Source organism: Bombus pyrosoma, linkage group LG13 (assembly GCF_014825855.1).
Source record: "Bombus pyrosoma isolate SC7728 linkage group LG13, ASM1482585v1, whole genome shotgun sequence".
In the NCBI taxonomy this organism is placed as follows: Eukaryota; Metazoa; Arthropoda; class Insecta; order Hymenoptera; family Apidae; genus Bombus; species Bombus pyrosoma.
The window spans coordinates 10,213,746-10,231,308 of record NC_057782.1 but is presented as its reverse complement, the minus strand read 5'-3'; the positions used below and the strand labels follow the sequence as shown (position 1 = coordinate 10,231,308).

General features: G+C 40.6%; 2 protein-coding genes across 9 annotated transcripts in view; both read left to right on the top strand.

Moving 5' to 3' along the window:
• Window positions 1–2,711, top strand: part of LOC122574495 (potassium voltage-gated channel protein Shaw-like) — a 61,762-nt gene extending 59,051 nt beyond the window's left edge. For 4 of the 6 annotated variants that reach the window (XM_043742164.1, XM_043742163.1, XM_043742161.1 and 1 more), the window contains 3 exons: window positions 227–436; window positions 1,677–1,859; window positions 2,438–2,711. In XM_043742164.1, the coding sequence (XP_043598099.1) occupies window positions 227–436; window positions 1,677–1,859; window positions 2,438–2,677 (633 nt within the window). In that variant the 3' untranslated portion in view covers window positions 2,678–2,711. Of the gene's footprint in view, window positions 1–226; window positions 437–530; window positions 1,545–1,676; window positions 1,860–2,437 lie in introns of those variants that run through there. The other 2 variants (XM_043742165.1, XM_043742166.1) reach the window with 2 other exon arrangements.
• Window positions 2,712–14,295: 11,584 nt separating this feature from the next.
• Window positions 14,296–17,563, top strand: part of LOC122574089 (potassium voltage-gated channel protein Shaw) — a 34,627-nt gene continuing 31,359 nt past the window's right edge. For all 3 annotated transcript variants that reach the window (XM_043741229.1, XM_043741231.1, XM_043741230.1), the window contains exon 1: window positions 14,296–14,793. The gene's annotated coding sequence lies outside the window, so the exon portion shown is untranslated. The remainder of the gene's footprint in view (window positions 14,794–17,563) is intronic.

Genomic DNA, 17,563 nt, shown 5'->3' with positions numbered 1-17,563 from the left:
TTCATTTATCTTTGGCAGTAACAGCAACATACCGATGTATATTGTACTTGTAATAACTCGTTACTTTACCGTCAAATGCCAAGTACGATGCATTAACGTTTCACGGATATGTGGAACAATATCTTCGTGTTTAGAAGCGGTCCTTTCTCCCTTTGGAAACTGAAATATTCCTATTCAAAACTACAAACCTTAAAACGAACGTTCATACATCTTGTTTGACTGGTAGGAAAACCCGCATAACGACTTCGACAGCATACCGCACGGTCTCTGGTGGGCCTTGGTGACCATGACGACAGTTGGTTACGGCGATATGACACCAAAAACCTTTCCCGGAATGTTCATCGGGGGATTGTGCGCTATTGCGGGCGTTCTAGCTATCGCTCTTCCAGTTCCTGTTATCGTCAGCAACTTCTCCATGTTTTATTCCCATACGCAGGTTCGTACCACATTTTCAAAAGCTTACATTTCTTCTTTCTCCTTCGAAATACGTTATACATATATATGCAAGAATTTATACTGTGCTATTTCAGGACAGATAAAAAAAATGGAATGGGAAAATAAAATAAATGTATGGAAGGCTCGCCAGTACTCACTGACACAACGCAAGACAACACTCTTCATAAACTCTTTTAATACTTCTTCTTTAATATCCCCGCCTCTTTTAATATTCTCGCGTTAAAGATTACTCAGATTAAGCTACCTAAAACCTGAAACTACGAATCAAATTTAATTAAATCGAAGTTAATTAAATCCCTTATTTTGTACAAATTCGTGTCCCAGCCATAAAATTCTTTTGCCTTAAGCCTGAGCAACTTTTGCCCGAGCCATATATAATATTTAATAAACCTCGTGTCAGACACAGTTTCTTTCAACGAGACAGGAAGTTGACGCGAAGGTAACGCGCGAAGATTTTCCTTTTTTCATCGGATTAACTTGCCTTGGCTCGGGGACCAGTTCCTGTACACTGAATAACGTGCTCACCGAGAACACGGAAGCGGCGGTCCATTCAGCCTAGCAACATGCAAACTTTTGCACTTTTCGCTAGCCAATTTGAAACTTTCTATCCGGCGAAGAAGTTTCGCCCTGGTGTCAATTTTTTATGCCGCCATTAGAGCAACGGGGATACGCGTGCTCGATACGCGTGGCCGCATTGACGCCGCCATTCAATTAATCGACAACGGAATATTTTAAGCCCGATGTTGGCGAACTCGCGAGTCTATACATCGTACCGTTACCTGTCTAAGAAGTTCGCTATTAAACATTTTATCTCTGTCGAGATTAGGCCAGCATTCGCTACTTGAAAACCCGTGAGTTTAAGGAAACTCGAAAGTTTCGTCCGTGAGGGCGGGCATTCGGAAAGTTTTGCTGAAAACATCGTGAAAATTAAACGTTTCGAGATTGCACGACCTTTATTTCAGCCGCTTCGTAGATCTTTTCATTTTGACGAAGCATGTCCGAGGATACTGGCAGGAGAGTAATGAAAACACGAAGGAGGAAGAACGTATCGACGAAACGAACATGAGTCTCGCTGAAATAATTTGGAAGATAATTCTAATAAGAAGAGATCACAGTCGCGTTGGGTCGTCGATTTTTCATAGAATCTCTTTTGACGAATTTAAGGCAAAAATAAAGCAAAAATTGCGAAAATTAATTAAATAACGTAAAAATTGTTACAGGCTCGAAGCAAGTTACCGAAACAAAGGCGAAGAGTGCTACCAGTGGGAGTGCCAAGACGATCGAGATGTTTGAGTTACCAAGATGCCAACGATATTCAATCTCAACTTATTTCCAATACCTCGTCCAGGTCACTGAGACGGAGACCAGCAACCATAGGGTTGGAAAATGTTTTCAATCTGCAGGTAATGTGCTATACGTTGATAGTTTGAGGTGTGCGGTGATATCATTCTGTCAGTAAACCAGTAAATCGGTAAATTTTACAAGCGACAGCCCAACTAAAAGAATACCGGCTCCCTTAATTACTGTATAAAATTGAATTACATAATCCTCGATGCACCAGAGAACTGTCGTTAATGAATAACGAGACACTCTACGTTCGCGTCCATTTGATTTGCATATTGAGGAACCTGAATGCTCGTAAAGGTGCAACGAGATAATACAAACCCCGTTCCGACACGATTCATATGCCCGTGCAGTTAATAAATAAAGCTGCAACAAGATTTTAACGCATTAGACATTCCGGTGAGGGAAAAGGAAGTTTCCTTTTACAATTTATGAGAAACCAGCCAGATGCTGAAAGCAGCCCTCGCTAAGAGCTGTCTGAGCGTGTTTCGCAAAGGAAACAAAATGCAAAATGCAAGAGTACCGTGTAAAGACCGCCTCTACATTGAACACAAATATATTAATAACAATGTGTGTACTAATTACACTTTCAAAGCAACTTGTTCATGCTTTTTTGTTGGTATTTCCTCTTACACAGCCTAATATCGTGATAAATTTGCCGCAAGAATCCACCGTCACGGGAACCATAAATTCTGACAGAGTGGATTCTCCTCACCTTGCCACCACCAATCCCGTGAAAAATGGCACAGCAGTTGATGGGGCTACGTATGATACGTATCAAAGGGAGGAGGGCAAAAAGGCAAGTTGGTTTACAGGAACCTCCAAAGATATACCTCATACTTACATCATTGTGCCAGAGACGTTGGAAACGATGTAAAAGTTAATGCGCATAAATAAATTCGATTTAATTACTCCCCTCTATTTATTTTCCTATTAAATACGAGTGACACGCTTTCTCAATCAATTGGATTATTCACGTAGAATCAATGATCTCGTCAGAAAACCTCGTCAGAACTAGAACCGTTTGACTAAAGTGGCAGATTCACAAATCTAAAGATGGCACAGCCGCGTCTTCGAATAACCGACCTATTTACTGAATTGGTGATTGATCAATCGCGTTGAAATAAGAATGAAAATAGGCGAGAAAAGGCGCGTAATGAATAAGCAGTGAACGTCGGCGCGAAATCCTCGAGGTAAAATTCATTTAGTTCGACGCGACGACGCGACGCCTGGCTACGCATCGCTGTTTATGCGACAATGCTGGAAATCTTAATCCATTTCGCCTGAAATTATCTTCCCTTCGGAATAAAAGTTTCTTTCTCTTCTCCACAATGATACTCGATTCAATAGCGCGACTCGTATTTTACTCGGATTACAGCGGTGCACGTGTAAAACTTGATTCTCTGGATTCGTTTCTTTCTTACTGGAAAATCTTCTCCACGGTGTATACGCCCTTGTACGAGTGTCTATGCGATCCTTAAAATTTATGTAAAATACTTCTTCTCTTCCGTCGTAGTTTTTATCGTTGAATCGTAAATTTTATTAAATCCTCTGATTGACACTGTGATGCAATAGGGGATGGAATCCGCGTAGGAAGTTTTCGTTTTATAAGGTCCTTGGCTCGAAGGTAGAATTTATTTGATGAATCTCTATTAAAACTCCGATTAAGCCTCGGTTTAGTATACAGATGTGGCCAATTTATCGCAGAACGAATTTGGCCAATGATGAGACAAAATATCTTGAGACTAGAATTCTATCGATCATTTTGATCGTGCGTAGTGTAAAAAATTCACATTAATCAATACGCGTGTAAATCACTGTACACGGCATAACAAGTTAAAGAAGTGCATCTATCTATAACGTTTCGCGCAAAACTATTACGCGTGCTTGTAATTAAACCTTTGTACAAAATAAATTGACGCCCGAACACGCGAGCTCTTCTGCCACTTTGTTCCTGGTTCTCTCAATTACTCGTTCATCATTTTATAATTCTAAATTAGAGTAAAAAACGTTACACATTGTATATAAATTTTATAGAGATTTTAAATAAACTTCTTCGGACATTTCCTCTTATTGGTCGTAAATACTTCGAATAAAAACAATAAATCTGGCAACTAATCGTTCCTCTTAGGCCCCCGTCTTCTGGCATATGGCAATTAAACGGAATTAATTAAACCGAGTCTCTAAAATTCTACATTAAATTGTATAATTAACTCTGTGATTAAAGAAAAACTTCATGCGTATAGAAGAGAATATTTCTAATTTTTCTCGTTTCGTTGGCTTAACGTGCACCACGTCTGCTACAATTTTGTTGATGTGGTGAGTTAATTCTCGTTCGGCGGACGATATGGACGTACGTAAATACGTATGTATATGCGTATATTTAGTCCGTGAGATGCTTTATTTATGCCTGGAGAGGCGCGGTTGTGGAGTTTTTGCGAACGTGTCGCTGTTTCTTCCTTCTGAATATTTAAACGACAAAGTCAGTGAGTGCTGAAAGGATATGAAGACTTTAAAAAAGGGTAACTTGATTATACTAGAAAAGGAAAGGATTAGTAGGTAGCAGGTAGAAACATCTTTCGAATATTTATGCTATCACTTCTTTTAAAAGTTGCTTTGGAAATAAAAATACTTCTAGAAATTGTATCTCTTTTATAACTTAAATTAAACAATATGTGAAACCACTTGCTCGTGAACACATCCTTTTTCAAGCTGATCTTGTGTAAATATTAATAAAGTATCCCGTTGGCCACATGCTAGAACCTGCTCATTGATTATAAAGCAAAAGAAATCTTCGCCGTTTGTGAGATGAATACAAATGACGGAATAAAGAGAAAAAGGGAAGCAAAAACGTAGGGTCAAGGAATTTTTTCTATGAAGAAGTAAGAAAATGGCGAGTAACGCCAGCGATAAGCACGCAACGTGGCATGAGACCGAGAATGTTCTAAATCCTGAAAACTCCACCTATTATAAATAAAAAGTGCTTCAACGTTCAACGAAAGACTAATTGTAAATTTGTCGAAAAGGAGCAATTCAAACACGTTGAAAACTAGAGACCACCGAAAATAAGGATATGCCTGATTCGTATGGAAATGTACTCGTATGTATTCTATAACGTAATTCGTGTAAAACGGAGCGAAGAAAGTACAGGAACATCCCCTGCAGCGACGTAAAAAGTAAAATTATCTCGAAACAAGGGATGGTTCGAACAACGAGACGTTTACGAAATTAAAGAAGGGGCGTTGTATCTTAATTACAAACGCTGAGAGTTCTTTGCGAGAAAAACGAACATTTGTAGCCGAAGCAAGCCCGAAAGCACGAATCGAGTACGGTTCACGGTGCCCTTTCCGTCAATGAGAGGCACTTCCTGTGTGGCGGCAGAGTTTCCCTATCATCTGGCCGCAAAGGAAAACAGGGACGGCGGAAGGAACAAAAACGACGAAAGAAAGGAAAAAAGGGGTGAAAAGAAGTACATAGAATAAAAGAGAAAAATGAGGGAAAAGGGAAAAGGGCAGAAAACGAAGAACGGAAGCGAGGTGAAACTTTAATCACCGATTCAAACGCGGGGAGATTCACAGAGGGCGAAGGAAGGTTGACGAGAAGAGGGGGCGGCGGCGGGTATCAAGGCGCAAGCGTAAGGCATCGACCGGGTAGGGCAGTTTGCTCGGGGGTAGAGGAGGCAGAGAGAACGCCATCCCTCTCTTCGCCCTTTAGCCACCGTCATAGGCCCCCCGGGTATACCTTTGAACCTCTTCTAACGTGATGCGCGAGTAAACGTAGCTTCCTCTATCCCCGACGTGCACACGTATCGCTTCTAGCCTCGCTCCTTATGTCTCGGTTATTTTCTTCTTTTCCGCTCTCCATTCGCCGGTTCCGCGTCCCATCACGGACCCTGCGGCTGACCAGAACTTCCCCCGTAGACGTCTGGCTTTTTCTAAGACCGGCTTACCTTTTCGTCGCGTGTCTGTCACCGTGTCCAGATGAATTACGGGAACAAGGGAGCAGAGTCGGGGGCCAAAGACGGAATCGCCGTGATCTACCCTCCGTTTCGATTTTTCTTTGAGAAGCACGACGCTAGATCTGTCGTAACCATCCCTCTCTACTCTCCATATCCTCGTTTTGTTTTCTTCATCTTTTACCCTTCGAGATTCGTACGCTAGCCCGATATGAACACCTGGGAAACTCGATCACTCTGTCCTTTCTTAACGCTGCTAAGAATAGTCCGGGGGATCGCGGGCTTCCTCGCGGTGAATCTGGCAGGAGAATCGCCGGAGGTTAATTCGTAGCTGATTGTTGTGTAAAGAACGCGGACGATAATGGATTGTTGACGTTCGCTGATTTATTATACTCTATTACGATATGCCGCGCTTTCTCATAGGCTGATTAAGTTTCTTTTGAAATCAGAGGACGCAGAGTGCTTTTTATTAATTTTTAAGATGATAGGGAAATTTATTCTTATACAACGATACGATTCTTGAAGAATTTATCGTTGATATTAAAAATTATTTTAAGTCGTTCAAATTGCGATGTACGGAAGCTATCTCGGTCTCTCACTACTTCGAAAGCACGAAATAATGGATTCTTCCGCCATATTTTTCTCATCTGTCAGCTTTTTCTCCCTTCTCTTGTCATCTTCCAAATTACTAAGTTAGCCTCGCGGAGAAGATTCCACCGACCTCTTTCCCCGAAATGCATTCGTTTTCTCGCGAAAGCAAAGTACAGGACGTAGAATGCTTCGCATCTGTCTCTCGAAGTTCAAAAAGTATAATTTTCACTTTTGGTTTTAATTTTAACTTAGTGAGATTATAAGGGTGGGAAGATAGGTCTTGTGGCTAGGATGATATACAAGATAAGATAAAATATGGTAAATGGAGATGTAACCGGAAGCTATCCAAAGTGCAAATAAATAGACGTAAAAGAAGATGTAAGATCTAAAGATATGTCTAGAAATGTTATAATTTAAGGGCTATTTTCCGAATATTTATCTTGACACTTTTTCTTTAACTGTTTTTAATTAAATTCAATTTAAAATTAAATTTGATAAAATAAACTCTTGCAATTGATTAAACTCATTTTTAATTTTCTCCCAATTTTCGTTTTCACGCCATATCATCCTCTGTTATTTTCTTGCCGCTTAGCGTCATAATTCTCAAACTTTCGATTGTTCCTTTTGCACCGTCGTTCACAGGGAGACACTGTATGGACGCAAGGATAAGAGAAGGGTAAGGAGCTAAAAGTGCATTATTCATTGAAATTCACCTTCTTTTCTTCCTTTCTCTTCTGGCCACACAAAGGAAACGACAGCTTAAGATTTTGTTTCGTGCATACCTTGAAAACTTCCTCTCTTAACAAATCGTCCTCTGTGCGCGACACAATCGTGTTTTTATAAAGTCGTAATTTACTAAATTATGTCAAGGCAGCGTAATTTAATAATTCGGAATATGTTTTAATTTATTAGTACAGGTAAATTATTATTGCCTCGTCATTGTTATGCTATCAGAAATAACCACACGTTATTAATGTTTACCTGTAGCTAATCATTATATTCGTTGTATACTGTTCTGTATATTTCGTTTGTGTTCGTTTCATGGAAATGTGTTACTTATTAAATGTTTATTAAATGTCGATTATTAAATGCACTTCCTTGGAAAAGTTCAGATTAATGGATCTGTAAAATAACAGATAACAACTTGATGAAATTACGTTTTACGATCATCGATAACTTCTATTTTACGATGATAAAGTAACACACTAATGACCAGGAGCTTACTTGTCTCAAATGAATAACGATGCTGTCTTAAACGAGTAACGAGGCCAGAAGTCACCCGTTCTATCATTCTTATGAATATTATTTGTCTCTACAGCGATTTTTCACCGCTTCAATTTGCAGACGTCATCGATTAAACTTATTTATTTAACTGCAAATTGAAAGCGGATGAAAAATGTACTTCTCCATGCTTCTACTTTCGCATCAAATTTTCACTTCGCACATCATAGAATGGACAGTGCATTAAACTGTTCCGTGCAGCATATATGGAGCTCTAAATAATTGTAGGTATATGTATTTTAATTTGGAGTAGACCAGCTACCAGAAGGACTACTGTATGTATTTTAAACTTTAATAAAAAGAATGGCGTTAAATACACGGTACACGGTTAATAATACTCGCCCCTTCGCCGAATATATCTTTTATACAATTTCCCTCGCGATATTCCAAGATGATTTCAGTTATGGATTAAGAAAGAAAATTTACTTCTTCATCTTCTTTCACAACATTAATTAAATTCGAGGGGGAAGATGGAGGCGAAAGGTTTGAATACTTTAAGTGGACGATTCCTCACAGCCGAGAAACATGTTCTTCCCTGAATGTCAATTATTCAACACCGAACGAACGAGAATCCATTTTCTCGTCGCCGTGAGTGACAATTTGTATGTTTAAAAGGCTTGGAGGAAGCTCATTGCGAAACATGCGAAATGAAACGTACCTGTTCGAATAAATGATGAATTTTTAATTGACTTTCCAGGCAAGATATTACTCGCGGAGATAAAAATTGCAGGAGCTGCGTTTTTTTCGTTCAAGGGGACCTCTAAGTGGGTCGGATGAAATTTTATGTGACATTCACGAGTCTGATCATCGTTCTATCACGATCGGGACGTCGCGTGTGTACAGAGACGGGGGCAAACTAACTGTCGCTCGTTTCCGTCAGAAAATATCGATTTAACAAGAGCTGCAATTTCAAAGTATCTATGAACAGACAAGTGAAACGATTGTAATTACTCGTTTCCTATAAATCATCGCGCATATTTGTAGGCAATAAATAATACCGAATCGCGTACTGCCTTGAAACGAATTGTTAAAACGCAACGGGGTCGACGAATAAAAAGAGAAAGAATATCGCAGAATTTTAAATATAGTTTTGCAGATATTTGTTATTTTTAAAGAATGCGTGTGCATTTGTCACGTATTTTGTAGCGTTTATTTGGTATCGTCGTTCGTAAAGAAAAGTCCATAAATTGACAAATACTCGACTAAACCAATGGACGTTTATCAAGACTATTACGTTAGCAGTTCCATTCGCTCGATTCGTCATTAGAAAATACAGGTACAATTGCGACAGAAGAGAAATTTTTCACATAGGATGGTCGAGTAACGTTCCGTTTCGGCTTGTAATCGATTAAACGTTGCATTCCGCGTCGTAGATTGTCGGCTGGTTACACGTAATCGTCTATAACCGCGGCACAGATCCGACGGTTGACTTATCGACGAGTTCAGACGATTTCCATACATATTCTGGCCAGCTCGCCAGAGCACATGAATCGCTGATACACCCGGCAGTCGCTATGGGTTCGGTATTGCTCGCGAGGTGGTTCGAGGGTACCAGGAATAAAGCGTAACTTCGAATTGGGCATCAAATTCTAACAATCGGACGCAATTTAGGGACAAGTTGCGTTCATCGAGATATACTTTCATATGGTGGACATTTTACGTGTATTTAAATACTATTATGTTCGTTTAACATATTTTAATTTGTCTCGTTGGTTTGTTATTAGCGTGACACGATCGAGGTAGGGAAACTTCGGAAAAAATTGATTTGAAATCCGAACGTTGCTTCGACAGAATATCGATGTTCCGCTAGATTGTTACGTACAAGCCCGTATCCACCAGGTTTCGAATCGAATCATAGTAAACCAAGTCGAACGTCGACGTATTCGATCAGCCAAGTTGCGAATTTTTATGCGCTTGCTTGCTCGGTATTCAGCGACTTCGGGTTAGTTCATCGCAGTTCAGTGACTTCAATATAGCATGGTAATGTTTGTTTGGAAATACGCGACCGAACAAAAGTTCGAGACCGGTCGACTTATCGCTGTTCCTTTACGGCGTCTCACGACCAACACTATCAAACAAAATTGGTTTCTCTGGAGAACATGGAACGGTGCTGTGATACGGCTTTACCGCAACTAGAATTCGTAATGAATCAAGTGGAAGAAGATATCTTTACTAATAGTAGGAACAATTAACTTAGATATCGATATGTGCTTACGTAAAGCAAAATTCTAAAATACAGAGGTAATAATTGCCTGTATAGCAGAAATTGTCACATAAAGAAAAATGTCGCAAATTTTCTGAATAAATCTTTTCTTTGAATACGTCCATGAGAGATGATGGCTGATTCGTTAGCTTTTATATTACGAACGTAAGGCTAACGAAGTATAAAAATCGATGTAACAAAGTCTAGAGAATAATTTATCAGATTGCGTTGTGCAAACGCGTATGTCGCTCTAAATAATATAATTGTTCATTGATATCGATTCTGTCTTACGATACGGTAACACCCGCGGGCAATATCCTCGCTGAAGTAGAACAGAAGCATATTGCTTGTCACGATACCCTAACGTAATGTGTGTACGTATATGTATTGCTTCGGAATTGTGGTTTGGCAATTTGGCGCCATATGTGAAGCCAAAAGTGGCTCTTCTACAATAACAGGACACTCTAAATTAATTCAATATTTGTGACGTTTAATCACTGTTTTCCAATCGTAGCATTATATGATTGAGTAATAATTTTATTCAATAAAGTTCAATAATGGCAATAATTAACATTCTTTCAAGCTGAATCATGTACCTTTCTCTTAAACGCTGTACGCTTGTTATTTTGCACGGTCTGTCAACTACTAGGAAATTTTGTAAACAAAGAGAGATAATTTAATTTATAGCTCGCATAATTGTCTTTTTCTCCTTTCCATCTACTTTCGCTGAATAACAGCATTTCATTTGCCGTTGGAGCATTGCACAGTTTACATAAACAAAATGAAATATCCAGAGCGATGAATGAAGTTCTGAATTTAGCACGTATCACGTAATGCTAGCATGAATCTGTCATTACAATGCGTTAACACGCATCGAGTATGTCAATACACATGCGATGGTTAGCAACGGAATGCAAACATATTCGATTTAACCGTATGAGATACAGCTTTTAAGTATACTCATAATTTTCGTAATGCGTAGTCATTTTCAAGTCTTGCTATCGTCTCTTCGTCGCAATTTCCAAATTATTTGAGCCACGAACATTTATCTGTAATTTTCCTGCACATTACCCCTTTGAGGGATCCTCTCCCTTTGCCCAACAAACTTTCGATTCCCATAAGCCCGTTACAACATATTTATTCCTCTACGTAGAAACTAAATGAAATTTGACGACGTACGAAGGGACTACGATTCGTACGCTTTCGTTGTTTTTTTTTTTTTTTTGGAAGGATTTTACTTGGAAGTACCATAACAGTGCTAAAAGCACAGCTTCCAGAACTCTGGCGGTAACATCAAATTAAGGAAAGTAACCTGACGTGGGCGTAATAAGACGGTAGACTGAACCGCACTCGAACTCAACTGGAGACTGAGGAAAGGATTCGTTTGCTTTTCCTATCCTACAGCGCTTGTATGATGTAAACTGTCTGGGCTGTATAAATATGTTTTTAAACTACTATAAGTGTACGAATAATTATTCGAATTGACGGAGCTAAATTTGCAGAATGATTAATACGAGAATCTCGCGTAAAATGAGTTCGATTATATCGTCTAAACCGCTATTGTATCTGGAGTGTAAGGTAATCTCCTTTCTCAGAACATAATCGAAGCTATTTGAATACGATTCAAGTTCTCTGTGCACTGCCATAGAAACCGTACGAAGCGCCAAATCCTTGTAGAAGAAACTTAAAACCTAGTTTACGGAGACCATTCCCGTACGAAATTAACTATTGAAACTACTTTCTGTCTTATGAAACAATTAATCATATTTGTGGTTCTATCTGATGGGCTTTGGTCGAATTAAAGAAAAATCTACACATGTTCTTTTTCGCGATTTAATAAATTCAATTCGATAATTTCATAAAGTCTCAGAGTTTGGTAAGAATTTCCTTTCCATATACGTAGGAACATCCTTAATAAAATTATACCACCTTTATCGGATTCTTACTGTCGTAAATGTATTAGCTGCAATAGGGATTCATTCCATGTCTTCCATGCCAAATCACTTTTGGGATGTCCTAAATTCAATCTGAACCTTCTTGGGTTCCGAACCCCTGCTGGCCTCAAGCCATAAGGCACAGCACGCCTATTCTATCACTGATCAATTCGAAAAAGCGCAATAAATTTTCGTGAAATCATTCACCTTATTCTCTTAGTGCGTCTAATATATAGAGAGAAGTATTACGCGAATCTACGTAATCAAAACGTGTTTTGCAATTCTTTGAAAAGTTTAGGTTTAAGATAATTTACAAGGAAGATTATCGATATATATTAAATACAAATTATCGATCGAGTTAGAAAAATATGAATTATCAATTTCTTTTCTTAAACGCAAAATCGAAGATTCTCTAATTAATTTCATCAGACAACGATAAAATAATCCGTTGCATCCGCAAGATGCCATTATTTCCTTTGCATTCTTAGCGGCAGAAACGTGGCTAGCAATAAGCACAGAAGCTTTATTTCGCAAGCACATTTCCCGTCTTTCTGGACCTGATACGAAAAGAGCCTCGTGAATCGATCGTTGTCGCCCTCGTCATCGAGCAAGCGTTACTGGTAGCAGCCCCTTTAAGACGTTGACGCCTCGTTGGAAAAGAGAAGGGTTGGGATGGGAAAAAGCGAGAAAAAATGAAGGAAAGGTGAGACAAGTCAGAGAGAGATGAAATAACGACCCGAATGACGGGAGAAGATATGGAAACACACGTGTATTGTCGACTGATTTTAGGTTTCGAAGGGTAGACAAAAGATTGTAATAGCTCATTAGAAGAAACATTATAGATATAAATGGTGTAAGAAGAATACTATTACAAAAGTAAATGCGAGACATAAATATCGTTGATTATACATTAACGTATACATTAATTATGTAATTAACGCACAGGAATGAATGAATGAATGAACAAAGGGAAGCAAACGAAGTACGTGTCAATTAGTTTAATTAGAATTTTTAAGGATATAATTGAATATTAAAATAGAACTGGAAAAAGTAACAAAGACGGTTACGAAAAGAATTTCAAAAATACACCTCTGCAGCGCAAAAATAATATCGGTCTTTCCATTCGTACGATCTTTCTACACATTTACTTGCTGACGTTGGCATACTGTTATTATGAAATTCCCATATTTCCTTACGGACCTTCGTACTCTTCGTAGAAACGATCAAAACATGAAAACGAGTCAACGACAAAACGAAGATCTCATAATAAGCATATTCGCAAAGGTCAAGTTAATGAAAGATATCGGTACAATAGACGTGTTTCCAACTGTTCCACCTTCTTTGGAAAATTAGACCTTTCTGGCAGAATTAAAAAAATCATAAATTAAAAAAAATATGTAGAAAATCGAATACGATATACGTTAACTGTAGAAACGAGTCCTTTCCATTTCCCAGAAAAATCGGAGAGAATTCATTTCTGCACCTAATAAACCACGTTCGTCATTCATATTTTACTGCTCGGTATTTTACAATTTTGAGAAAGAATGCGAGAAAAATGTTCGTAACCATTTCTATAAAAATGTTATTGCTGAAATATAAAGTATAAAGCGTTACAAGAGGTTTCAAGCGAATAACTCGATTTGTTCTTTTGTTTTTACTTTTTAATTTCAGAAGACAATACTATTATCCATTTTCTGCCGTAGGTAGATACCACGATACAACTAGAAAGGACGCAATTAAAATACTGAACTCCTTTGTTCCTTAACAGGATCAAGCAAACAGTTGTCGGTTGATCCTTGACTCACCGACGACTGCACGGATTTACGAAAGATGGATGCCCCGATGGACAATATCAAGACAAACGTTAGCCTACCAGTAGCTACTTCGAACCGCTTTTGTATTTAGACAACGATTCAAGCTAAATACGAAAGGGTAAATGGTAAAAGAAATAGTAAAAGAGTAAAATCCGTAACAAAGAAGCTCGCGTTTCTCCACGCAACAACCGGCCGGTTTCTAAAACCGAAGCATTCCTTGAAATCGTTGAAACCCTAATTCCCTCGAAACAAACGAACATTCACGCGTATACATATACGTGTACGTACATACGTAGGTACGCTGATGGAAAAGCTGGGCAGAGGAGCATGTTGGGCAGAAGCAGGTTCGCGTAGCCACGGCTGAAAAAGATCTCACGGAACCCCGCACGAATGCCCCGCAGCCTGTATCGTTGCGCGGCATCCACGGCTATAGATATACCGCATAGAGCGAGAAAGGCAGAAACAAAGAGACATCACGAACGTAAACTCCGAAAAAATCGGCGCTCTCGCAGAACCCAAAAAATCCACGTCCCCTTTCGTGTTTAGCATGCATTTTTTTTATCGCGGTCGTGTTCGTGGTCATGCCCATCGTCTTTAGTCGTAGTCGTGACGAAGATAGTGGCGGTTGTAGCGACTACCCCAACGCATACGCACTCGGGGCTCTGCGCGCGCCACTCGTCCCACCACTGCGCCCTGTCTACACCCCCACCCCGCCCGCTTCGCAGTATCAGTTGGAAGACAGAAACGGCGGCTCGGTTCGAGGTTAGTTCTGTCCGCGCACGAGTCGAGATAACCGGAGAATTCGTCCTGATATCGTCACGGGACAAGTCGCGACACGAACGAGTAACGATGACCTTTCGCTCGTGTCGGGTGGTGGCACGGTGAGAATCAACCGGTAACCGAGTTTCCACTGGAAAGTCCAGATAAAACGAACGACGACTCGGTGGTGAAGAAGCGTATGCTATATCTGTGAGTAGAGGAGTTAGACGAAGGAAGAGAATAGAGAAAGAGAGGAAGAGAGAAAGCGACGGTGGACCCGGCTTCGTCGAGTGGTAGGTCGAAGCGAAAGAGCTAGTGTCCATTGTGCGAGTCAACGGTGTACTTCGACCAGCGCCATCGTCACTCGCTACCATCGACATGGAAGATACAGAAGCGGAATAGTGTCGTTGAGATGCTGTGAAGTAGTCCCGAGACATGAAGAGAGCGCGACCGTGGGTAAGTAGATTTCCCTTTACCTTTCACCCTTGGTGGCTGGATCGCTCGCGGAGTTATCCTAAGTGGATCCTCGCCTCGAGGGACTCTCTAGGCCAGCGTAACCTCAACCACCGGAGCGAACGTAGTTCGCCACAGCGACTAATTATATTGCCCGTGTTTTGTCGGCCGATTACTTTGCCGAGCAATCGCGGCCGACAGTTTCTCGAGTGCTTCAGCCACACCAGCCGTAATGTACGGATTTCATCCGTGTTTCGAGTATGTGTCTTGGTCGCGTTCTCGTTTTCGTTCTCCTCTGATTTCGTTCGCTATTATCTATATGAGAGAGACTCTGCAAAGGAAATTTAACGAGGATTTTCTCGTATCACGAGACCATTGTATCTCGCGTTACCCCATACCATTGTTGCGTCTCGTTCTCGCGTGTGCATATTTCCCTATTTCCTAGCGTCTACTCGGTCTACATTCCTACAATAAACGTACTGAAAAGTAGGTGGTAGGATTGTTCGATCAGGGACAGACTATTTTTAATATCACCTCTTTTCGTTGCTTTCTTTTGCTCCATCAAGCGGAAAATCCGTTGAAACGTGCCTTTAAGACTCTCCAAGAGTAGGAAGAGAGGATAGAGGGGCAGAAAGGGAGCGGAATTCCGCGAGTCGATCATTCTCTCGGTCTTAATCGCTTCTACCCTTATCAATCTTCGCGCAAAGCGCTGGTTCGATGCACCCGCCTCGACTAGTGCCCCTAACTTTCCTCGCCACCGGCGTCGTCGTATCCACCTTCTTCCGGTGCTCGTGTACGAGTATTTTCGTTCATTGATTTATCGGATTCGCTAGTTTCTCGTTTTCTCGCTCGATCGCCGTCGGCTGACCCGCACCACCCTCTCCGTTGGTTGCGTTGGTTCGATTTCGTTGCAGCTTCGACAGGTTAAGCCTAGCTCGAATTAGTTAGTCGAGTTACCTGAATTCGATCCACTTGATAAATTGCAAGCTATGATTTACTTAGCGCGTGAATGTTCACCTTATATCTTTTTACCAGCGCGGATCTGTTACTTACGCGACTTGAAATATCGCAACCCTAATCCAATTCACGCCTCTTTGCTAACGTTATTTACTCGACTTCAACTGCCCTAACTTAAATCTCACCTAAACTCCCTCGCTAATAACGATCTGTTATTTACTTGGCACACGTTTTCATCAAGCTTCGAGTAGTTCGCGTTCAAAAAATCTGAGACGCTTTACCAATGCGAATTTATCGTTCTCCTTCGTTCGAGATATTCTTTCGACTTTCGAGCTTCTTCAAGCTTTCAAGTTCTTTCAACTACGTGTATTCCTTGATTCGAACGAAACAACAGATATTAGGTAAGAGGTTATTTCCACCGTCGTGCTTGTTGATATCGGTTACCTAAACCGAGCCGACTGTTTTTCTGAACTTCGTGTTCGACCCTCCCTATACACAAAATCTTTCTTATGTTTACAACCGATACAGGTAGTGGCGTAATATGAGACGTAAAATCTGTAAGATGATACGCTTCCAAACAGCAGAACACATAATACGTACTCAAAAAAAAAAATAAAAATAAAAGCATTTGTATACATACTGAACTCGTATCTCGTTTCTGGCAGGAATACATTTACGCCACTTTTCTATAGCGTCCCGCAATCATAATACAACGAACGTTCGTGCAGATATAATCGCTTTCTTAGATTTTATATATACATTTTCCTTTAAGTATCCACTTGAATCCACCCGACTCGCATTCAGGTAAGTTGATTGATCCGAACGAAACTTTACTCTCCGCTTGTTTTTCTTCGTCTGACCCTCTCACCGCAGGATAACCTCCTTTCTTTTTTCCACCTTCGATCTTCTCCTCGACCAAGTTCTAAGCCTTTTCCTGATGCTTCAACATGGACGATCGAAAGAAGGAATCGCGATGGCAATGTCGTTGGGCGTACCGAGCGCTTATCGGCGTTTCGTGCACGCAGACTATCGATTCCACGCGACAAGAGGCCGCCCGCTACTGCCGCCGCTCAGGCTGACTTGTAAACCAGCTAGTACGAGCTCGTAGAACCGCCTCGTTCCGCTCGTGACAGCACGCGCCTTGTCTTTGCATACGCGCCTCCTCTGACTATCATGTTGCGTGGTCAATAACCTCTTCCCGAACCATGTCAAATGTATACACCCCCGCCTCTGGATCGTTGCGACGAAGAAGAGTGGTTGATTTGCGCGCTGGTTAACGACAGAAGAGTAATACCGATATAACGAGGAGTCGACGCGTCGTGATTTTCGTGATCGATGCCTACGTACGTAGTTGGCAGCGTGATTTCGGCGATCGTTATGGGATGAGGGGGGGGGGGATGGGAATTCTCGGCGGCTGCGGTCACGGATATATCGTAAGTTCCGGAATCTCGCGGTCACCTCGGCTGGATAGTTCCGCTAACCTGCAATTTCTGATTCGGGACTATTAATAACGCGGTCACCGATCATTGTTGTGTCGCTGGCTTTCCATTCTCTGAATTGATGATCGTTCCGTTGTGCCTCTAGATAGGTTTTATTTTATGATCGATGTTTTACGTCGTTGATCTCGTGACTTTGTCGAGTTTGCCGCGCTCGTTGTTTCCAAATTCGATATTTACGATTTATATCGTGTTCTGAATTTTTTCTTCCATGATTCACGTACTGTACGTACTAAGAGCTTCGTAAATCAAATTTATCAACGCTGTAACAACGTTACAAGGATGATTTACATTAACAACAATAGTTTCCCTAATTTCCA